We start from the raw sequence: 25,481 nt of genomic DNA, 5'->3' as shown, positions 1-25,481 counted from the left end.
TCTGCAAGGAGCAGTAAAGTTTCATCAGTCACAAGAGGTGATATATACTTCAAGGATCTAATTAGAAAATCAAGTTTGTAAGTAGATCCACTATTTCATCCTAATAGGTGAATTAGTTTTGTAAATCCTTTAACAGGGTAGACTTAACAGTCTTTGTATAAATCTCCTAACAAAGTGTATACTTCAGTGTATGTTTGTAAATCCTCTAACAAGGTGGACCTAGTAGTCCTTTGTGCTCCTAACAAGGTAGATCAGTAGAAGTGGTCAATGTAAGCCTTAACAGGCCAAGTTCATATTACAATAATGAAGTTTTGTGAGTATCATCCCCACCCCAGTTTTACTTTCTATTTGGAAAGTTTCTAGGTCACCAAATCACTGTGTACATGTGTTATAAATTTTTGTTCTCTCATATATGTAGTAGATTAGATGAATGAATTGAGAATAGTATATATGGTTAAAGTGATGAATTGATTTAAAAGTTTTGATGTTGCTGATTCACCCCTCCCCTCTCAGTAACATATCATATCTTGAATATTTCTAACAATTGGTATCAGATCTTTTTGGTTCTCATACAAAGCTTGACAACTTGAGCAAAGATCAAGGAGAATGTAGATATTCAAACTTGGCAAAGCTATTGAAAATGAAAAGCTAGATCTAGAAATGGCCATGGCTCAACTCAAAGAAGTAAAGGAGCATCTTTCTCAATCCCTTAAGAGAAGGAAGGAACTTGCAAGAAAAATGAATGATCACCAGTATGGTGAAGAAAAGATAGAAGACCTTTTACCATCAAGTAGTTTAGATGAAGCTAATGAGGCTATCAAGGAACTCCTAGCAAAGAATGGTATTCTGAAGGAAGAAGTAAGAAAGCTTAAAAGAGAACAAGAAATCCAATCAATTAGGCTATCTGAAGTTTTGGAATAGAGAGACAAGGAAAATGAAGACTTCAAGGTAAGAAATAATCAATTCCTTCAGCATGAAGATCTTGTAGATCAACTATCTAATGCAAATGAAGAAATTATGAATCTAAGATCTGAGAATGAAAGGCTGAGGAATGATTTAATCACTGAAAGACAAATCAATGAAATCTTAAAAAGTGACTTGAGATCTGAAAGACAAATCAATGAAAGTTTGGAAAATGACTTGATCACTGAAAATCAAATCAATGAGAGAATGATGAAATCTCAAATAGACGTGAGTCAATTAAATCAACAAAGTGAGCAGAATCTTCATAGACAAAAAGGTAAAACTAGACTTGGTTACAAGGAAGAAGGTGAAACCTCCAAACAAGGTGCCCAAAGGAATCAAAGACCTACTTGCAATCACTGTGGTAAGCTAGGTCACACATCAAACAAGTGTTAGAGCAATGGAAAAGGTAAATTCAATGGTAAATGTTACAATTGCAGTCAGCATGGTCATAAAGCTAATGAATGCAAGGAGAAACCAAAATTTGAAGGCAATTGTCACAAATGCAAGAAGCATGGTCACAAGGCATTCCAATGTAGATCCAAATCATTCAATCCAACTGAACAACTTGTTAAAGAAATATTTGGATGGACTACAATACCTGATGCAGATGTCATTATTGTGGAGAATATGGACACATTGGCAAAGACTGCTCAAGGCATCACTTGAGAAAAAGATATACAACAGTAAGATGTTATAGATGTACAGAACTTGGTCATATAGCTAAAAACTGCATGAATATAGGAAGAGTTGAAGATTTAAAGAAAGCTAAAACTGAAAACATTTGGCAGCAAATGAGGCAACAATGGATTGCAAAATCTACCAAGCAAGATAGTTCAAATGATGATAATGTCACTCAAGAAGTGAGTGACTCCATCAATTCCAATTAGACTCATAAAGGAGGATATGGAACTGCATCTTCTAATAATATCTCAAGTAGTTCCAAAATAAAAGAAGCAAAATGATCAAATCAGTATTCCAGATACACAAGGATCAAAGAAAGCGTATTTTTTTGCCGAGTTGCATCTACCGAGGAAAGTTGATTGCAGACCTTACCGAGCTAGGTCGAGAATAACTAAAAGTTTTGTTTGATCACCGAGTTGCAAGCTTCTACCGAGCAAGTCAATAACAGCCTGTCAAGCACTATGTCATTTTAGCTACCTTCGTACCAAGCATTAATGACAAAATTTTCATCAAAAAGGTAGAATTTGATTTCATTCTTCATCACAATTTCAGAGCTAAGAATTTTTTAGGTGCAATTCAAGCACTTCTAAGCGATTCCAAGTGATTTTCTATTGACAAATTTGTTCAAACAATTTCTATCTTTTACCGAGCATCAATGGCATCCGAGAGCAGCAGCAGCACAAAGGCAAAACAAGGTTCAGAGATGCTGGTAAAGGGTATAGAATGGAAAGCGCGCCAACTTCAAAATTGTTTCGACCGTTGCAGAATCACTTGACCCTAATGGTGCTCAATCTCAAATTCCATCAAAGGTACTCCTTATAAACGATATTCACACACATTTTAAATGTTCTGTTCAAGAGATTGGAAACCTAGAGATGGATTATGCCCTAGGAGAAATGAGTGTTGATGGCTCTCTGAAACCTGAGCATAAGCATCTTGAAACCAAAGGCTTGACTCATATCTTTCATATGCCAAGAAGCTTCCAAACCAAGTGGATTAGGTATATTCTGAGTCAAGTGCACAATGGGCAACTATGGTTAGAGCAGCCAGTGTTAATCATAAAAAAAATGATTCACAAAATCATGGGTCTCCCTATGCTCAACAAAGTGAAGGTTACCAAAACCCTAGGATGGGATGAGTTGTAGAAGATAACCCTAGCTAAGTGGGATGGTAGAGGTTTGAAGGTTAGCACTGTATCTGATGTCAAACTAAGATTTGGCACTCATGTCATTGCCCATAAAATCTATAGCTCTAGTCGACTGCACAGTGTACCCTGTGAGGCTGTGGATTTGGCCTTCAAAATTGTAAAGAAGAACCTTGAATTTGACCTGTCAGAATTACTATTGAAATAATTAAACAAGAACATGGATAGTATAAGGACTTCAAAGAACAAGCCCTATAAATTTGGTTCTTTGTTGACTTGTTTATTCTTCTACATTCAAAAATTCTTTCTATCAAAAGGAACTGTAGTGTGGAGAAAAGATATTCCCATTCTTTATCAAATTAATGAGTTTGTAGTAGAAATGGGTGAAAATTTTGATAGCATCATGGATAATTATTTTGAAGATTTCAAGGAAAGGATGAATAATAGGTTCCAAAGTCCACCAAAATTGGTTGAAGACTACAAAGATGATGTATGCTTTATGGTTGATTGTGATAAGATATACATTCAGGTAGTCACACCCTGAGTTGCATGGGTGAAACCTCTTCCTTATGAGGTTAATATTGATGAGGCTAGGGACATCATTGAAGCACTGGTTAATGAGCCAGTAGACTCAAAGCAACAAATTTTTGAAACATATGATGAGGAAAAGGCCAGAATTGAGCTTGAAATCAAGCTACCCTAGGCTATAAGAAAAGGCAGGAGGAAGATAGCTAAGTTGAAAATTTCTACTGGCCCTCTTATGCTTACAAAAGGAAAAGGTGAGGATGAAGAAGCTGATGAAGAAGAAGGAGGTGAAGAAAAAGAATAATATGAATCTGAAGAGGAACCACCAAAGAAGAAAGGTAAGGCAATTATTACCAAACCTAAGAAGAGGCCTACTGCAGTATTTTCTAGAAGAATTAGAAAAGGCAAGCAGGAACCTATACTGGTCAGACCTCCACTCACATTCGAGGAAAGGCTTAAACAATTGGAAGAGGGAGATGGCATCACAAATTTCAAGGCATTGAAATTTGAAACAAGAACTGATGCTGAGAAAATGTAGATTAAGGAACTGGTACTCAATAAGATGGGTAAATTGAAATACTCCCCGAACTAGCTTGCCTCTCAAATCTACAAAGAAATGTTGGAGAGATTGCAACCGACATGGGAGTGGGCCACCCAAATGGCTAAAGACATATATGAGCAATCTCTGATGAATCTTCTACCGAGTCTCATTGGAGCAGAATTAAAGGTAGCAATGAAGAAACATGAAGGTAAAATAATGATTAGATTTCACACATGTTTGATTTTAATTAAAGGCATTGAGAATGTTGTGAATGATTCAAGAAACATGTGGAAGAAAATCTATCATCTGCAAAATCCTAGTGAAGATCCAGTTGAAATCAAGGATGATGATAGTAGTGACAGTGGTGATTTTGATAGCACTCCATCCATCACAGTTACTCCAAGAGAGCTGCATGCACTAATGGAAGAAAAAGAGGAAGAAGACAAGGAGGAAGAAGCACATTAGGAAGGAAAAGATGAAGAGGATCCAGTTAAAATTACAATAGAAGTGATTGCATCCCTTCCTCACTCTCCAACAAAGATTGTTACATCCACTATGGAGATAGCTTCTACAAGCAAGATTGTGAGCACAACAGTTACATCAATTGCTCAATCTTCACCAACCTCCTCCTAGCTCCAGGTATCTGAAATAGAGGTGCCAAGCACTTCATCTATCGAGCTGTCTGTCACTTCTTCAGCCACCGAGTCAACCTCCTCAGCTCCTTCATCATCAGTAAGTGTAACATTGAGTTCCACAATTTTGTCTTCATCAATTCCAACAAGTTCTACAATTTTGTTTCCGTTAGCATCATCTGCATCCACTTCCACTCCGATTAGTTCAGATACTACTATGGATACTCTACTAAGTATGATACCATTTTTGGGAAATGTTTTTGATCCGGTTAATACCTCTATTGGCATTCAATCCTTAAGTCCTATCCAAGTTTTCACTGCTAGCCCTTCTATCTCCACTATTGTGTCTATTCCTAAGGTCAAACTAGTCATCACAGAAGTCAAACAAAAGCATGCATTAAAACTTCTGATCACTGGAAAGGAAATTGCAGAAGATATTGACTTAGACACAGAGATAGTGATTCCAAAGATTGATTATGAATATGCCAGCATTGAAGAGATGAGGTTAGCCAGTCAACTCATAGAGATGAAAGCTACGTAGGAATAGTTAAGATTAGAAAAGGATAAGGAATATAGAATAATTGAAAATACCAAAAATATAATTACAAATGCTATAGGTGTTGAAGTAGATTCTACTCAACACATTTTGATTCAGTTAGAAGAGGTTGTACATAAATTTAATGAGGATTCTTCTGGTCAAGAAAAACTTATTGAGAAAGCTGAAAAGAAATTTGACAATAAGGTGCTAGAGAATATTTCTCAAAAGATAGCAATAAAGCAAGTTGAATTGTCAACATTTATGAGAAATTTTAAAAATTCTTTTAATAATGCAGCATCACTTTTTGCTAAACTTTGTGATGTTTCTGGTTTTACCAAAAAAATAAAGGATAAGTTAAATAAGATTGACATTGATATGCAATCAAGTGCATCCAAGTTGAAGGTGGACTCCTCCTCCACAACCTCCCATCACACCAAGATTAGATATTTGGCAGATGTACAGGCAGAACTATTGAGAGAGGAAGTTAGGATCCGGTCTACACTCATAGAGATCCAGAACATGATCCTTCCTATCATGGATAGAATGCAAAAACATCTTGTTCATTGCAAAACATTTGTCCAAGATCAGAACTTCCCAGTGGCTGATCACTTGATCCAATTATCAGCATAAGTTCAAATTTCTCTCTCCACTTGTCAATTTTTGTAGCAGACTTGGGATAGTACTTTTGCAACCATCCTTAAGGTACATCAAGAATTTCTATCTCACTTTGGTGTAGCCATATAAATTGTATATATGCAGTCCTTTGGCATTATTGTCAAAAGGGGGAGAGATTTAGAGATTCAACATAATAAATGGGGAGAGTTATCACTATAAGTGATAGGGCGAGTTAGCACTCATTAGAATTATCATGTGTACATAAGTATTGTTGTATATACATTAAGTCATCAAGAAGGTATATAGAAATGTATATGCAGTAGTTCTACAAGGATCAATTTTGAAAAACCAAAATTCATTGAGTCAGGTAATGTACATATGTTTTGGCTCATAAGTGTTTTGTCACTAATGTCAAAGGGGGAGATTGTTGAAATTCAGTTATTATTGCCATTATTGACAACACTTATCTATATCAGTATAGCTACTGAGCTCAGCACTTAGTTTCCTACACTTATTGAGCTTCGTAGTTCATACCAAGCTTCACAGTTTACACTAAGCATCCACAGTGTATACTAAGCATTCAGTGGTTACCTTATAGGTTCATCACTTAAATAGTTCATACCGAGCTTCAAAGTTCACACTAATCACTCTAGTGTTCATCGAGCTTCACAATGTTTACCGAGTGATGGAAGCGTAGTTTATCGAGTAACGAAAGCGCAATGTTTACCAAGTAATGAAAGTGTAGTGTTTACTAAGTAATGAAAGCGCAATGTTTACCAACTAATGAAAGTGTAGTGTTTATCGAGTAATGAAAGTATAGTGTTTACCAAGTAATGAAAATGCAATATTTATTGAGTTATGAAAGTGCAGTGTTTACTAAGTAAAAGCAAGGTAAACAAAGGATTTAGTTTTTACCAAGTGACAATACATCTACCGAGTCACATGTGGTTACCGAGTTCAGAACTATGTCGAGCGATTAGTATGGACCGAGCCTTCAATTCTACTAAGTGCATGACGATGTTGAGTAATGCAGTGGATGCCGAGTATCAATAGGTCACCGAGTCAGTTTAGTGAACTCGAGTTATTTACTATTGGGCCGACTCAATAATGTTTTTTTCACTTGTGTTATGGCCGACCTTGCAATTGTAATTATTGGAATGGTATATCTGTAATGTATTATATCATTTGCAAGTAGTATGATATATGGATGAGAGTATCAAGAGAGACGTGTCATGTTTTGATAAGTGTAAATGTGAATCAACAGAAGAGTAGAATATTCAGCAAGGTCTACAAGGAGTAGTAAAGTTTCATCAGTCACAAGAGGTGATCTATACTTCAAGGATCTAATCAGCAAATCAAGTTTGTAAGTAGATCCACTGTTTCATCCTAACAGGTGAATCAATTTTGTAAATTCTTTAATAGAGTAGACTTAATAGTCTTTGTATAAATCTCCTAACAGAGTGCATACTTTAGTGTATGTTTGTAAATCCTCTAACAAGGTGGACCTAGCAGTCCTTTGTGCTCCTAACAAAGCAGATCACTAGAAGTGGTCAATGTAAGCCTTAACAAGCCAACTTCATACTACAGTAACAAAGTTTTGTGGGTATCATCCCCGCCTCAGTTTTACTTTCTATTTGGAAGGTTTCTGGGTCACCAAATCACTGTGTACATGTGTTATAAATGTTTGTTCTCTCATATATGTAGTAGATTAGATGAATGAATTGAGAATAGTATATATGGTTAAAGTGTTGAATTGATTTAAAATTTTTTATGTTACTAATTCACCCCTCCCCTCTCAGTAACATATCATATCTTGAATATTTCCAACATCTACACCTTCCACATTTTGAGGATCCACACACACAACAAAGATGTCACCTAGAAATTTACAAAAATAATGTAACCTATAAATAAATAAATATGAATACAATTAAATATAAAAATTAAACATGTCTGTAGAAATTCACCTAGAACAACTAAATTAGATACATGTTCATATTCAGCTAAATACATAGGATTATGAATGTCTATGTCATTGTCATCTTCTTTGTAAGGGGTACTTCTGATTATGTTTGTCCATGTCCATTCAGAGACATACCCATTCATAATATTCTTGCATTGACCCATTGCATTGTTTTGAATATGGACAACACAACAACATGATTTTTCTCTTACTTAAATTACTAGAGGTTTGTGATGTAGGTAGTCATCACTTGATGCAATCTTTTAATTCTAACAATAGGTTGACAATTGTAAGGATTTGATTGATCGATATCTATAACACATTAAATTAGCAATTATCTATGTCAATAATCCAAATATTATAGTAATCATATCAAAGAAAAATGGAAATCTTACCTTTCACTTCCAAAATACAACATTTATTATATGTTGTATCATGAGGAAATGAATGAGATTTGCACCATTCAACAACTTGATTTTCTTTGTCTATCTTTGCACCTGTATAGGAAAGAAAATTGTATGATTTTTAACAAAATATAAAAGAATTATCTAGTAGATGGTCATATACATCAAATTTGATTAGTACATAACACTATTATACCTAAAAGTTCATGTTGGCAAAGTGAATGCTTTACACATGCTCCTACTACATCGTGCTCTCATTTCCATGACCACTTTTGAAGAAGTTCCAAAGAAACTTAACATTATGTCTCACATGTTGTGTTGTAAGCCAATTAAATGCTTTTGTAGACTTAAATTGCCCTATGAAAAATAAATAAATTTATGAGTAAATAATCAAATTTATATATAATTAATTATTTGGTTAATTAAATATTTGCATGAAATTTTAAAGTTTAATTTTCAAATATACGTAGTAGCACAACCATCAAACCAGATCCAATGTTCTAAAGTATTAATCCCATGATTTGTGAGATCATCAAAGAATATTCCAAAACAATGAACTACATAGCTCCTATCATGAACCCTATCATCACTAAGATAAAAATATACCTCCTTGATGATAATGTGTTCATTTGGATCAATACTTTCTATCCTATCCACCTCAAATTGTCCATATCTACAGGAAAGTGGTACAAAAATTGCAACTTGACCCAAGTGATAATATTTAGGTTGAATTTTAGATTGAGGGAAAAAAGTATAGTTTTTAGAGAAGTCTATAATTGATAGAATACATCCTAGTGGGAAACAATTTTTTGAAACTCAAAACTATTTCATTTTTCATCTTGCACCATGACAATGTTGGATGTGTGGATAAATCATAGCTCTAAATTTATCCATAAACTCACTGTATGGAAAATTTCTCTCCTTGAAATTTTTTCTTTATTGTTCTCTATTCTTTATTCGATATATCTCATACTCAAATCTATTCCACACAACTGGTGTTGAAACATCAATATTGTCTTTTTCATATGGAAATTTCTGCAACTCTCCACAATTTGTACATACATTTTTTATGCATTGTACATTGAACTCATCCGACTCTTCAGAATTATCACATAACAAAGAATTGAAAAATTATATTGTGCTTCTAGGAATTATCACATCTAGCTTAAGTGTTGCCATAGCTTTTCTAAAAGATTGTAAATAAAGATGAAACTCAACATGATTTTGACAGCAAGAAGTTTTACGTAACTTATTTATGCATACAAAACATGGGCACAACCTCTCAAATATTCTTTCAAAAAATTTCACATTTGCAAATTCTTTTTTGAAAGCTTCAAATAATTCACTTTGTGTTGTGTCTACAAAGTGTATTGGATGTGATATTTTCATACTCGTCTCTTCATCTTTGATCTATATAGTGTCTCTTCTATTGGAAGAAACACATGACTAGCTAGTCTAATATTCAACAACCTATCTTCTAACATTTTTAGAAGTTCTATCCTTTTTAGGAAGCCAACAAATAATAAGCCAATTATTTTCAATGTTCTCATCAAGAAAATTTCTCCTTTTTATGCATCTTTGAACAATTCTTCTAAATAGATTGAGCATTTCAAAAATTGCTTGAACTTTTTTTTTTCTATGACAAGTCCTTTTTTCATAATCATAGTCATCAATGCTCTCCATGTAGCACTTAAATCAGGTACTCAACTTCTATGATTAATAGCATTTAATGCATCTTTCAAATTCTAAACTATTGTTGATTGGCATTATCTTCTAAGCTTTTGTTATTGTTCACACCTAACAACTCTAGAATATGATCCATTTCTCTTTTCCTAAATAATCTGACAAATAATTGTGCTTTACCAATTAGAGATTTATTTTCAAAAACTGCCTCCCACATATTTTTCGAGTGTAGCTTAATTCTACTTTTGGCATTATGTGATCAAATGATTCAATTTCTCTAAATAGAGAATCTTCATCCATCTCTAGCAAATTTTCCAACCATAAACCATATTTTCCAAATGTCCTATTGCTTTCTGGAACTTCAACATGATCTTCTTCAACTTCAATCAATGGATCTTCAATTAGTGGCTCTCTATGTTACATTTTGCCCATCCTTTCTTCTACACATCTCTTACTCAATCATATATTTTTGCTCTTTTCAATTTATTCCCCATTGCACAAAACCTTGAATAGAGAGTTTGAAATCACTTACATACAAAAGACTTCCAAATTCAATTACATAAATAATAGTAGATCATAGACAATTTAGAAAAGACTTTCAACTTTAGAAGCTTATTATATTTCACTATCTATAAGACTAGAAAATCTTAAGATAATTAGTTGCATTAAAGAAATTGTAAATTTAGATTAAGTAATTTATTAAATATATTAAATAAATTAAATAATTCATTAATAGTTTTAATAATTTTTTAAAATACTTGAATTAATTCTAATAATTGATTTAAATTAAATTAATTAATAAATTTAAAAACAAACATTATATTTAAAATAAATAATCAATTTAATTAATCAATTTCAATACAAAAATAACTAAAAAAACTAATTTCCAAATATTTCTTCAATAAAATTTCATAAAACTTAGCTTTTTTAATACTTCAATTTTAAATATCATTAAATATAACAATTTTAAAAATAAAACTTAACCTTTAGAATAAAATTCTTATTTTATTGTTTAAACCAGATAAAACTTTTAGGTTTCCACATGTGACCTTGTGCGGGTGACTTTTGGGTCATACCGATCCGTTCGAATCCAATCTGACTGAAACTATCTATGTGTCATCTGATGTGGCACTTTCTTTCATATTTCTTGCAATTATAAAGAACTTCACACTTCAGAGACCAATTTCATCATCAAAATTAGGGTTTAAAAAAAATAAAAATACCACTAGATAGAGCTTGTAGTAAGAATTATGGCAATATAATTTTTTTGAAAGGTGACACAATATCAATTACAATAATATCTCTGATAATATATAACATGTGTAACAATTAACATGGATTTACTAGGTAAAAGATGGTGGGAATGAAAACTCATTAAATTAGGAAAAGTTCAACTTAAAATAGCTATAATAGACAAAATACATAATATTTTTGGAATTTTCTTTTTGATAGTTCTAGGTATAGATGTTGTCAACAACATACTTCAAATTTAGATGGAGAAAAAACTTATTTGTAGTTATTCCTTTGGTGCGAATTATAACCCCTAATTTGCTGGATTTTTGACACTATAAAAAAAGGTCATTGAAAATTATATAAATATACTATTTTTATTTTATACATATATTTTTCAAAATAATAGACATAAACTTCATCCTTTTTATACACATTTCATCATTTACACCAACTTAGAATTCAAAACAAAAATATGACTTTTACGTCATTAAAGTTTAACATAGTTTTTGATGTTAGCCTTTTCCTTTGTAAAAGGGTGACACATGTTTGTACTTTTACCCTTCAATTTTTATACTTTTAATCTATCATACTTTTTAGAATATATTTTTTATTATTCAGTTTAAAATTTTAAAAGGACAATATATGGTTATCATACAATCTTATAAGAAATATTATTATTTTAGTATTATAATTTTTTTATAATATACTAGTATAGTATGATATATCCAATAGAAAATTTATAATTAAGATTAAATTAATCATACTTATAATTAACAATTAACAATTATTTATATAATTATAACAAAAATACTTTATTGCTACAATTATAATTATAGAAAAGTAGAATTATATAATATTTTTATTAATTTACATATTATATATACTATAATAAATTTATTGAAATAAAAACTCAAAACTAAAGGTAAGTACTAAGCCACTATGTGGCAATTGCTTATTATTATCTTACTAGTAGCTTGTCATTTTTCTCCAAAAAAGAAAAAAGGAAAAATCAATAAGAAAAATATAATAAAATAAATGGATTTAGTGGATAAGAAGAAATAAGATTATTGAAGGTTAATTTACTAATATAACAAAATGAAATGTTTTATGATTCAATTTATTTATCTTATTCTCTTTAAACAATACTAATAAATAGATCTTAAGGGATAACATAGGAGAGGCAAGGAAGAGGAACAAAGAGGAAAACCAGCAAAACTTCCAGATACACCAAAAGGCAATAGAAAAGTTCTAAAACTAAATAGATAATGCCAACTTCGAAGTGGAATAACAGTGAATAGACAACCAATAGAAGGCATTTGTTCAAAAACTAACCTTCCACGAAGAACAAATACTCTCAAGTACATAAATCTTCTTACCAATAATAATCTACCTCCTAAGGAAGTCCTTACAACTTGAAAGGAGCTCTCACTTCAAAAGGAAACATGAAAGGGGAGGATAATGGAGAGAATTCCCATTGCTACAAAGAAACCAAGTGAGATCTCACATCTATAGAGAAAGGACCTCCCTTTATAAGAGCCTCACTAGAGGGAACCATCTAGGAAATACCTTCAAGAAGAAAAAAGGAAGAGAAGGTGGAAACAAACTCTCATATGAAATCAACCTCAAAAAATTAAAATCACCAAAGAGTTGGGCAAAGCCTCCTAAAACCCACAAAGCCAAGTAGGGAAGATAAGGAACAACATATGATCAGAGGAAAATAAAACTATCTAGACCTCCATAGTCCTTTGTAGGAGAACCCAGAAGCACCCAATCACTAGACAATGTTAGAGAGGAAAGGTCAAACTCTCACAAAAATGAGAGGAACTCCAGAAAGCCAACATCCATATCTAGACCCGAGAATCCTTGCCTACTAGGACTTACTAAAAATAGGAAGACACACAAAAAAAGAAAGAGGAAAGTTACCAGAGAAGCACACAACTAAAAGCCACTTTAGGTTGCAACAAATGCCAAGAGAAGCACTCCATAAACAAAGCCAAAGCTCTTGAACAAGGTCACAAACCACACACAAAAAGGGCATCCACAAAGCAAAGGGAAAGAGAATGAAAGCCCCCAACCAACACCAACATAGCTCTCTTTTAACATTTGTATTATAACAGTAATAGATTATATTAAATCAATTTTTTATTATTACATTTGACATTATACTATATCTATTTATCATTTTGTAAATTAATATAATATATCATATAATATTCATAGATTATACAATTCAGGGTCTTGGATTGCACTTGCATTAGATGGCTTTCTAATATCATGGTCTCAATTGGAGTTTTGGATGAAGTCCAATGATGGAAACTTTTATGATTGTCTCTGGCACCAAACAATGAATTGTATTCATATGAGTTTTGGGCTCACTGTAATCACTATATTCTCGATTTGGGAATATCTAGAACAAAATTCATTAATGTTGATTGATACTCTCTCTTGATGCAGTATTTCTTCTTTTTCATCTTTTTTGTACAGACAATGATCGAAGTTTTTCTTTTTTGGTTCTTTTTTCCTGAAGCTATTATGCATCATAATGCTATTAATTTATACATTCATATTGTCCTTTAGTACTTTTATATACTTTAATTTAAATTCTATAATATTTTAAATTATTATTATTATTTTAATTTACATATTCATAATTTTATTTACCCTTTAAATTAAAGTATAAAAGAGTAATCTTTCATATAAAAACATAGATTTAAATAGTATGTGATATTTCTAAACGAAACTTAAATGGACAATCATAATTTAGTAATATTCTATTCATGAAATTGTTATTACAATTCTACCGTACAGTTGTTTTGGGAACTTTCCAAAAGATTTTTCAATCTCAATACAACTCCATATTAAATATAATCTAATAATATATTAATCATTTTCTAATAATTAAACAATATTTAAACATATTTAAATTCTATATCAACACACCGTTTGAACCATCCTAAATACAAGTGTAGTATATAACAATCCGTAGCATTGACTTGTGAATCAGTATCAATTTTATGCAGAACAATGGGAGACTAAAGAGAGCATGTTTCAGAAGTTTTCAACATCACCGCAAAACTTCATAGTCGTGAGATTGGTAAGAGGTTTACGCTGAGAAAGAATCATGCTCAACTTAAATTTCGAAGTTCTGAGTTGCAGAAGGAGTTTGATACAAATCAAGCATCCGAGATTATACAGATTATGACAGCCGGCAGTATTATATTTGCTTTGGCTGAAACAGGTGTTTGTGCTGCAATTGATAGAGAGACAAGTAAAAGGCTTTGCTATTTGAATTTAGATCCACGTGAAATAATTCATCGGTTGTACTATAACAAAGAAAATAATTCTATCATCACAGTATTTCCTAGTGTTTCTGATGGACTCTTGATGCAGTTCAGAACAACCCCACTTGAGAGCATCAGAAGTGCTCAACCAGAAGTTGGACTTCCTTGCTTTACCCTACATGTGCCTGGTATATTCAAATATAATGTTATTAATGGGAAAGCTGTAACTTTTGATCGTCAAGAGCATACTTACAAGGTGTATGATTTGAAAAACTACAAATTCTTGTACTCCAGATCTGATAGAGAAATTCAAACAATGAGGATCACTTTTGGTATAATGCTTTTAACATCAAGAATAAGTTATTGTGGAAGAACTCTTCCTCTGAAGATCTTATCTATAGAAGATGGCACCGTTTTAAAATATTTCCATCTTCCATTAGTACGCAATAAAAGCCTAGATTTTCTTGAGTTGGTTCACGAATTTTCTTGAGTTGGTTCACGAAAAGATTTTCGTAAAACAAGAGAATGAATCCTTGCAAATGGTTGATGTTCATAGTGGAAAGACAATTGAATTGGGCAAGAAAGGGTTTGACACATGCAAATGTTTGCATGGGAAACGATTGTTCATGGCATTTCACAATGAGAGTGTTGTTGTGTTTAATTTGAAAGGAGAGATTGTTGCATCTTACAGAAACTACTGTTCTGATTCGGTTGAGCAATTTAGTCGTGATGAAGAGCTGCTTGTTTCTTACAACGAAGTCAATTGCTCAATAATGATTATGAACATCTTAACTGGAGATTATTGTGCTAAGATTGGTGGTAATGATGCTCTTCAAGACATTAGTTCATTGTTCTATGACGAGGAAAGAAATGAAATCTATACTGGCAATGAAAGAGGGTTTGTCCATGTTTGGTCAAACTGAATGTTGATGATTATAAGAAGTGAGAGATTGTTGAACTTGTTGTTTTAGAATTTCTCCAAATAATTTTATCTATAAAAATGTTGACTACATTCATCACTGCTTGTTCAGAGGCCATGACAGCATGTAAGAATTGTAATTAGAGTAGTCATAAAATCTGAATTTATACATTAGTCAATCGGAGATGAAACAAGAGCTGGGGTACAACTTCAGTTCTTCCCATATTGAAATATTTAAAACAAAAGGAAAACTCAGCATTATCATTTACATTTTCAAATTTATAGTCTATTATTGAAACAGTAACATAAATTTGAAATTATATGTTTAGAATGAGACCACCAGACACTCCCGCCATGAATGTTATCCTCACTGTAACAAAAAAGCAACACACTGTTACTGAATCCAACAACAAAAGGTACTGATTGTTAAATCTTTCCATTTATTTATGACAGTAATATTGTTGTATTTTCTGTCAATTTAAATATAACATTATCTAAACAAATATGCTTGCAATAGTGATTTATTATGGTAATAAACTCCTTCTGAGTTTGTGCAAATTCATGTTTATATTAATAATGAAAAGGAAATTGCTATTGAAGAACTCCACTGAAAATTTGGTATATTGAAGACAAAGTTGAGTTCAGAGGTGAGATTTGAGAATAACTACAAATTTATACAATTTTAATTAATTTTCAATAGCATCATGTCTTGGCCACTCCACATTGCATTTTATCCATTTTTATCTTATCCCATGTCTTTTCTGAACGTTACAATTCTGAAGTCATTTTTGTATTGGCTACCATTATGGTATTCGTTATTTGGTGTTACCACAACAAAGAAAGTTGTCAAGCCAAAAAGGTTCTAAGATTTATGGTGAAAGTATGATTGATTGAATAGTATAAGGTGATTAAAGAATAATCTTATGTTGATATAGGGTGTTTACAATGAAAAGTTAGATGGATCAAATAGAGAATGTTGAACAAATATAAGCTAAGAAAATATAGGAAAAGTTTTTTTGAAATGCAGCAATATGAATATAAGTCTATGTTGAACAGATATAAGCTAAGAAAATATGGGAAAAGTTTTTTTTGAAATGCAGCAATATGAATATAAGACTATTTAGTTACAAATTTTGTTTTTAAGTATAAAATGTCAATTTGGAAATTGTTACAGAATGATTTCATTCTTATTTTTACGAGGTTTTGAAAGAGTATGAAAACAAGATATAACTTCCAAAGAATCATGATATAGTTTCATTGAATTTTTCGACTCTTTTGGAATGGGAAGTTCTTACAATTTCCCTTCTGATTAAAGATAGGAAAGGGATATAACTCAGTGGTAGAGTGTAGATCTCGTTAAAGAGAACCCTACAACAATCAAAGCTAGCTTTTAGTAAAATGAAGTTATCAAAGAGTGTCATGGATATCTAATTTACTGAATAAAAGAAAATAGAATATGTACAACAAAGACAAAAGGTAGGAATATGACAGATATATCGTATTATATGATAGTGAGATGGAAGATGCGAATAGGAAAAAGGAAACATCAGAAACAGCTTACAATAATGAGTTTTAGAAACACAATTGAAACCAATGAATTATAATGCTCACATAAATTATCTCTGATTATATTAAATTTAGTTTTTATAATGTTTGAGAAAAATGATAGAGGATGATGAGTAAATATTTTTTCCTTTCTCCTCTGACCTTTTTGGTTGTTTAATTTAATGTTCTGAACTGAGTTCAGGACTCTTCATTTTGTTATGCTTCGATTTTTGGCTATAATGTGTTGCATTGAATTTGAAGGATTTATACTTCTTTTATGTGAATTCTTTTATTGGTTTTTAATTCTGATATTTCCATCTACTCTGCCAAAAAGTTCTGAAGTGAGTGTATAGAAAACATAAACGTGCTAATGCTTCCGTTACAAACAAATTTATTTTTTTTCTCTTCAACCTCTAGATAATTTGGAGATATCTCAGAAGTATTTTTTAAAAAAAAGTAGCGTCCTATGCACAGTTTTGGCAGGAGCAATTTGAAAAAGTATTTTTTTTAAAATTTGGTCAGAATTTTTACTGAGAAAACCTGAAACCCCAAGGAAATTGCTGACAAGCAATTTGAAAAAGGAAGGAAGTAATAAAATTAGGCTTGAAAATAAGGAGCGGTTCAAACGATAGGAATACGGTTGACTTTAATGGCACGACTTTCAAATATAAATCAAATGCATTTGTTGGAGACAAAAAGATAATAATAATTTAGCTCTTATCGTTAGCCAACATTCCAATATCTTAGAAATTTAATAATTTATCTTGGTATGATTTTTTAAAATTGAAATATTTATAGTTTAATTTATGAATTGAAATCTAAATTTTGAAATATCACATGCTTAAGGTTTGTTTTCTTGATTAGAAATATTAAATAGTCAAACTAGACTTACTTTTTTCAAGCTTAATTTTTATTCTCATTGTGGAATGTTTAAAGGTGGCCCAATCAACCTATTTCATTGCTAAATATTCAATATTACCTTAAGTGTCTATGCTTCTTTATTTTCTATACCTAGGTCCGAACCTAGAACAAAAGGTAAAGTTGAATAAGTGGCACCTAATATAAATATATAAAAGAACCACATTGTTGAACAAATCAATGGAAGTGTGAACAAAGGAAGGATGAAAAGAAAAAAGGTTAATGAAGAAGTGTGTTTAATTTCTCAAGTTGAACTTAAGAATGCTGATGAAGCTTGTAAAGATGATTATTGGATTAAAGTTGTGAAAGAAGAATTAGAGAAGAATGAAAAAAAAAAAAACTTGAGAATTAGTTCATAGATTTAATGATAAGAATATCATTGGAACCAAATGGGTATTAAAAAACAAGATGAATGAACAAGGTGAAGTCATGAGAAACAAAGCAAGATTACTTTGTAAAGGATATTCACAGCAAGAAGGAATTGATTTTGAAGAAACATTTGCACGTCTTACTAGATTAGAAGAAGTAAGATTTATTTTGGCATATACAACTAACAGGAACTTTAAAATTTATCAAATGGATGTCAAATCAGCTTCTATAAATGTAGAACTTGAAGAAGAGGAATATAATGAACAATCTAATGGCTTCCCTTTGACAAATAAAGAGGATATGGATTGTAGATTGAGAAAGACACCTATATGGATTGAAACAAGCACCTAGAGCCTTGTATGCAAAATTCAAAAAAAACTTGAAAATTGAGCATTTTAAAAGATAATGTTGATAGTAATTTGTACCTCATAAAAAATGATGGTGGCTTGTTGATTGTTGTAGTATTTATGGATGACATTTTTTTTGGAAATATTAATGAAGCTAATAACACATTTTTAGAAGAAATGAAAGAAGGATTTGAGATGAGTATGATCAAAGAGATGAAATGAAGGAGGGATTTGAGATGAGTATGATTAGAGAGATAAAATGAATCTTGGAATTGTAGATTGTTTAGAACAAAGATAGAACAAAGATAGAACTTTCATATCTCAAGCTAGGTATCTTAGACTTTTGTTGACAAAATTTGGACTGGAAAATCGTAAACTTATTGGAACACCTATAGTAACTGGTTGTAAGTTATCTAGCAAAGATGAATCCCCCAGTACAAAGGAAACAAAATTAGATCTATGATTGGTGGATTGCAATATTTATCACATACAAAATTGAATAAAGATAATGTAGTTAGAAGTTTGGCAAGATTTTAGGTCAATTTCAATGACACACCTTGCAGTGATAAAAAAGAATTTCAAGATATTTTAAATTATCTTATGGTATGACACATCACAAGATTTCACATTATGTGAGTACAATGATGTTGATTTGGAAAAAAGTGTCGATGAGAGAAAGAACACTAGTGATCAAGAATTGTTCTTGGGAGGAAGATTGGTGTCTTGAATGAGTAAGAAACATGATTGCATTTTACAAAGTATAGAAGAAGCATAGTATGTAGCACCATCGAATAATTGTAATCATATTATATAGATGAAGTAGATGCTCAAACACTTTGGAATTGAGTTTATTAAATGAAGATTATCATACATTGTGATAATAAGTAATGTGAGTATGTCAAAAAATCTAGTTTTACATTCAAAGACAAAGCATATATCCATTAAGTATCACATTTTAAAAGACAGATGTAGAAGTGGAAATCAGATTTGAAAATGTTAGCATAAAGGAGCAAATAAAAGTTATATTTACAAAAACATTAGCTATGAATACATTTGAGTACTTGAGAGGTATGCTTGTTGTCATACCCTAACCTACTTCAAAATAGTTGATGCAAAAGTTGCATGAATCTAGTTGGTAGAAAAACACTATTTCTTTATTTGGACAAGATGTATAATGCTTCTCTAATGGGGGAGTATATGTGTTTGAGATGTGTCATTAAGGACTCTTAATACTGATATGTAGACAACATCGTTGGACACTTGAGCTTGAACATATTTCTTAGGAAATTATTGAGCTTAAATAAAATTGGCATAATGTTACCTTTGTCATTGATGTCAATGTGGGAGAGAAGTGTATGTGAAAAACAATATACTTAATAGAGAGAGATTATTCCTTATGGGGGAGAGTAATGTACTGATTAATGTATGGGAGAGATTAATAGTTCCCTTGTGCATGATAGTTAATGTATGGTTGTGATTTGATAATAAAAACTATATACAACATGTCTAATACTAAGATGTACGTTTAGATTCATGAGCAACATGAATGAGGGACAAAAGTCAAATAAGGAATAGATATATTTGGTGTTTATGGAATGTAGATAATTTTCATCTATGTTCCCATCAATGCTAAAGGGGAGATTGTTAGCATGAATGCTGGTGGTATTTCTATGGGGAGGGGGGTATCATAGAAATGTTGGAGACATGATTTAGAGCTGATGTGTTGCATTCATGACAATGTTTTTCATTGATGTCAACATACACTTTATTCTATGAAGAATTTTAGAGTTATAGAGGAAGAATTGTTTGGCACAATCAATGGTCAATGAGATATGTTATGCATACTTGAAGGTAGCTTTAGAAGCCCATGTTGATATTTGGTATCTTTTGTCAGATAAAATTATATGTAAATGATATATGAGATACAATTTATATATAAGTTCATTGTTGTGAGAGAAATATATATATATATATATATATATATATATATATATATATATATATATATATATATATATATATATATATATATATATATATATATATATATATATATATATATATATATATATATATATATATATATATATATATACAGACACACACACACATGAATTATTAAATTTTTATTATATTAATTATTTAACTAATGAATAAACATGTCCTATTCTTAGTTTAAATAAGAGGTTTCTACCATTTGAAAAACTCGTACCAAATACAATGGCAGTGCATAGCACATTCAAAGATATCGAATTTCAACAATCCATCATAAAATGTGTTATCACATGTTTTTGGATTTTATTATATGTGTTTTCTTGCCTCAACATTTCGGATCACACTCCATGATCCATCGTTAGGATGAATAGAAAGAGATGTATAACAGAGAATGTTTGGAAAATACACACAAAATAAAATGGTAGGGATTTGTACATTTACAACAATCCTTAGAAAAACCTACAACTTATATTGATTCTATACCTATGTTTGTGAAAATAGATACGTGGGTATAGCTGACTTATGAGTTATTTTTGGGAAGTTTCTTTGAAATAGAGTTTATGGAAAGAGGTTATTGGTAAATTATTTATATGTTTTAAAACAAATGTAATTGAGTTGAGAAAGTTTAGAGGAAGGTTAGAGATGCTAGCATGAATGTTGATGGTATTCCTATGGGAGAGTATTCTAGCATTGCTAGAATATTGGAGACACAGTTAACATGACTATGTGTTGTATTCATGACTATATTTATCATTGATATAAACTTACTAAGAATATTAGCAGAGTAGCAGATATAGATTGTGGTCGTATGGATTGAGTATTTAAGATGAAGTTATTTAGAGTTGAGGACATAGTCTACAATGTATCCTAATGAAGTGGACAAATATGAGAGTTATTTGTGAGTTAAAAAAGATAGTATGTAGACAAAGTACTTGAGAAGTGGTTTTTGGTGTTTGGATTGTATTTCCTAATATAGATAGAAACTTGATGAGCACATTTATACAAAGATAGTATATAACCTAATAATGACATCAATGAGTGCACAAAGTCTAAGGTCACACATGTGAGAAGTTGTGAAGATAGTGAGCCAAAAAAAAATTGTAATCAAGAAAATGATGTAAATAATTGTATTATATTATTGAGGTCCTAGTATAATTAATTGAGAAATCCTCAAGGTTGACTCAATGAGTTGTTCTAAGGACTTGGTATAAAGTAAAGTTATTTTCCTTGAGATGAAATGTGTAAAGTGTGAAAGAAGCAACTAATATAGAAATTTGGTAAATACAAGTAAGAAATCAAATGCATCATGGTGATGTGAAGTTGGAGATCTTATATTGAGGTATAGAATTATTTTGGTCTGGTATTGGTAGGGTAAGAGGAGAAGGCAAGAGTTTGAGTTCCTAATATTAGTTGCATTTCTATTATTCTAAAAGGATATTAGTAAGACCAGTTGGACAATGAGTTTAGTGGTCTTTCCCTTGAAGGTTTTTTGAAAGTGGGGTCCATTTAACTTCTACAACTCCTAACAGGGTTGACATTAATCTTATCAAAGTTAGGATCTCCTCATAGGGATTCACAGTCTCATAATAGGGTTTGATATAAATTGAATGTATTTCATTGGCTCCTAATAGAATCCATCCTCTTATAAGAAAAATTTATATTAGTACATCATTTTGTGGGTACCATCCCCACCATGGTTTTCCCTCTGATGAAGGGTTTCCTTAGTTAAAATATCTAGTGTTATTGTGTATGTGTATCTTCTTATGGTTTCTATTTATATTGAACACATGTCTAAGAAATAATAAGATTGATAAAAGGTTTATTGATCTAATAACTGATTCATCCCCCCGCCCCCGTCCAGTTAGCTTGGTAGACTTTACTTTATAACAATTCATATTAGATCATCAAGTCTTTGAAGGAAAATTTTAACAACTTAAAGAGATCAGTGGTGGTTATTTTATAAAATATAGTCCTATGTTTGATGGTGTTAGTTTTGATATTCAGAAGATAGAGTTCTTTTGTGAGTTATTAGAATTATGTATAGAAATGAACACTCACTTTCCTAATCCAGAATATTTTGTTGAATACAAAAGGACAACCCTTTCTTATTAAGGAGTGCAAGCACTAGTAGAAATTACACTAGTAATAGTAGATCAAGATCTAATGAAGATAAAAATATTGAAGATGGAATTTCCTTGGTTGTGAAGAGAGAACAAGATGGTAAGAAAATCTTGAAATGTTGGACTTGTAATGAATTTGGGTATTTTGTATCTAAATATGCTAAGAGAGTAAAAAATTACATAAATAATTTAATTTATAGAAGTCCTACAAAATGTTTGTATGAAAATGATGATGATGAACCTAAAGAAAAGAGTCAAAAGTAAGGATGAGTTAGACTTTGTAGCTATAAAAAAAAAAAAAACTTGAGAAGAAATCAAAGAAGAGAAAAGCCTAGTGTCACAAGTTGAGAAGAAAGATTATTTGATCATAGATAGTGTTTATTCACATCATATGACGTGATATGAATAAATTTGTTAAGTTCAATAACCATGATGAAGTAATAGTTAGATTTGGTAACAATACAACTTATCATATCTAGGGAATAGGACCTATTATTCTTAATGGGAAAACTAACACAAATGATGTTTTCTTTGTTGATGGATTAAAATATAACCTATTAAGTGTTGCATTGTTGGTTGATAAGGGATATCAGGTACAATTCATAGAGAAGACATGAATCATCAAGGACAAGAATGGTAAGATGATTGGCATAGATACAAGATCCAGAGGTAATGTTTTCCAACCAAATGCTATAGTGATGAAATGTTTGGTTGCTAAAGTTGCTAATAGTTGGTTGTGGCATAAAAGGTTTTATCATACAAAATTTGAAAATATTATGAAAGCAAGTAGTAAATTTTTGATTAGGGATTTATTAAAGTTATGAATCCTACTAATGGTGTGTGCAAGGAATAGGTCATTGCTAAGCAGAAGAAAATTTCATTTCCTAGCAAGAAGTTTACTACAATATAGAAAATTAGATATTGTTCACATAGATCTAAGTGGTCCCACAAAGACAAGAGGATTCTATGGTGAAAGGTACCTCATGGTTATTTTTGATGACGTTTCTAGGATGATGTGAGTAGCATTCCTTAAAGAAAATTATGAAGCATTTGAGAGGTTTAAGTTGTTTAAGAATAGAGTTGAGAATGAGTTTGGACTAAAGATTAATTTTTTCAGATTAGATAGAGATGAATAATTTACCTTGATTGAGTTTATCACTTTTTGTGAAGTAAATGGCACTAAGAGACAATAAGAGTTCTTAAAAGTCTTTAGCAAAACAATATTGTTGAGAAAATAAATAATTCTATAACAAAAGCAACAAGACTAATGATGGTTAAAAATTATGTATCAAATACATTTTGGAGAGAAGAATTTAATACAATAGTATATACAATGAAAAAAGTGAAGATTAGAAAAAGTGCGAACAAGACACCTTATAAATTATGGTTTGGACATGCACCATAAGTGAACTATTTTATAATCTTGGGAAGTAAATTTTATATCAAGAGAGATGATGACATTGGTATGTTTGAAGCAAGAAGTGGTCAAGAAAGGTTCCTTAGTTATTCATTAAAATGAAAAGGTTATAGATGTTTTAATCCGAGAACTAAGACTATTGTTTAGAGCACAAATGTAAAACTTGATAAAAAGTTACGAGCTCAAGAGAGAATGCTTGATTACAATTCCAATGATGAAGAAGCTAATCTTATGCCTATCCAAGAAAATGTTGAGACTTTTTATGAGACCAAGAATGATTTTCAAAATGATAGCCAAGTTATGGAATAAAGAGAGAAACTAAGATCTGAACCTAGACTAGAAGTAATAATTGAAATAGTGACACCAACACCTAAAAAGAAATTGAAAAAAAATTCATCATATTGATTAGATTATTAGAAGAAAAAAAAGACAAGTTATGAAAAGAATTAGAGTGCATAAAGAATTTTATTTTATTTCTAAAGTTGAAACAAAAATTGCATATGAAGCATGTAAATGTTATCATTGGATTCAAGCAATGAAGGAAGAACTCAATCATATTGTGAAGAATGAGACATGGGAATCTATCTTGAGACTAAGGAGAAAAATGTTATAAGAACTAAGTGGGTTTTTAGAAAAAAATGAATGAACAAGGTGAGGTTGTGAGAAATAAAGAAATATTGGTATGAAAATCATATTCATAGCAAGAAGGTATAGACTATGAAGATGTATTTGCACCTATTGGAAGGATTGAAATATTAAGGATGTTCTTGGCTTATGTAGTAGCAAACAAGAAGTTTAAAGTGTATCAGATGGATGTGAAATCAACAATTTTGAATGAAGAAGTCTACATTGAGTATCTTGAAGGATTTCCTTTTAAAAGAAGAAGGAGATATGGTATGAAAGATGAAGAAAGCATTGTGTGGACTAAAGCAACCACATAGAACTTGGTCTATGATGTTGGATAAGCATTTCACAAAATTAGGATTTTATTAAAGGTACTACAAATAGTAACTTATATTTGAAAGAAATTGAGAATGGTTTATTGATCATTGGATGAAGATTATTTGGTGGACATCAATATCATTAGAATCATTAGAAAAAATAGCTATCCTACTAGTATGCACATAGATAGATGAAATATGAATGTTCTTTCCTGGAAAAATTTATAAAAAAGCCATTGGCCAAAAAAGGATCAAATATTATAGATTCAGTGAGAAGAAGCTCTTTATAACACCCCACTCGAGAACCCAAAAGAAATAAACCTAATATGTTACAAAGTTTATTGAACTATTTTAAAAAAAAATTTAAACAACATCAAAGTAACAATAATATAGAAGAAATATATACATACACATCAATAACACATAAGTGATTACAAATATAGTTTCAATTCTTCAAGGATTCCCATGGTGAGTCACATTTAAGAAAGTTTTATTAATAAGTTTAAGTCTCAATTACAATGTCCATAATCATAAAATGAATAAATACATACATAATCATATAAGCAAATGCATAAGTGCAACTGATAATATGAAAGCACATGTAAAGAATAGCATCCATTGTATATGTCACAAGATATGTGAAAATAGATACAAGTACATCAATATACAATACAATATCTCATAGGATCTCAAAACACATGATA

The 25,481-nt window shown here is 31.0% G+C and overlaps 1 protein-coding gene across 1 annotated transcript; it reads left to right on the top strand.

Annotated features, from left to right (window-relative positions):
* Nucleotides 1-2,302: 2,302 nt before the first annotated feature.
* On the top strand, nt 2,303-14,696 carry LOC149545246 (uncharacterized). Its single transcript, XM_089793723.1, has 2 exons — nt 2,303-2,356; nt 14,082-14,696. Exons 1-2 carry the CDS (start codon nt 2,303-2,305, stop codon nt 14,694-14,696), a joined length of 669 nt encoding a protein of 222 aa, XP_089649849.1.
* Nucleotides 14,697-25,481: the final 10,785 nt, after the last annotated feature.

This window comes from Cupressus sempervirens, chromosome 7 (genome assembly GCF_028749045.1).
Source record: "Cupressus sempervirens isolate cs-2001-9-10 chromosome 7, ASM2874904v1, whole genome shotgun sequence".
Classification (NCBI taxonomy): Eukaryota; Viridiplantae; Streptophyta; class Pinopsida; order Cupressales; family Cupressaceae; genus Cupressus; species Cupressus sempervirens.
The sequence above is the reverse complement of the archived record's forward strand: the minus strand, read 5'-3'. Positions and strand labels throughout refer to the sequence as shown.

What these genes read in the sequence shown, in the direction of transcription:
- LOC149545246 (XM_089793723.1), top strand. Translation starts at nt 2,303, where the DNA reads ATGGCATCCGAGAGCAGCAGCAGCACAAAGGCAAAACAAGGTTCAGAG. An exon ending in AACAAGGTTCAGAGATGCTG is followed by an intron (nt 2,357 to 14,081) that starts GTAAAGGGTATA and finishes TCTGAGTTGCAG; the next exon opens with AAGGAGTTTGATACAAATCA.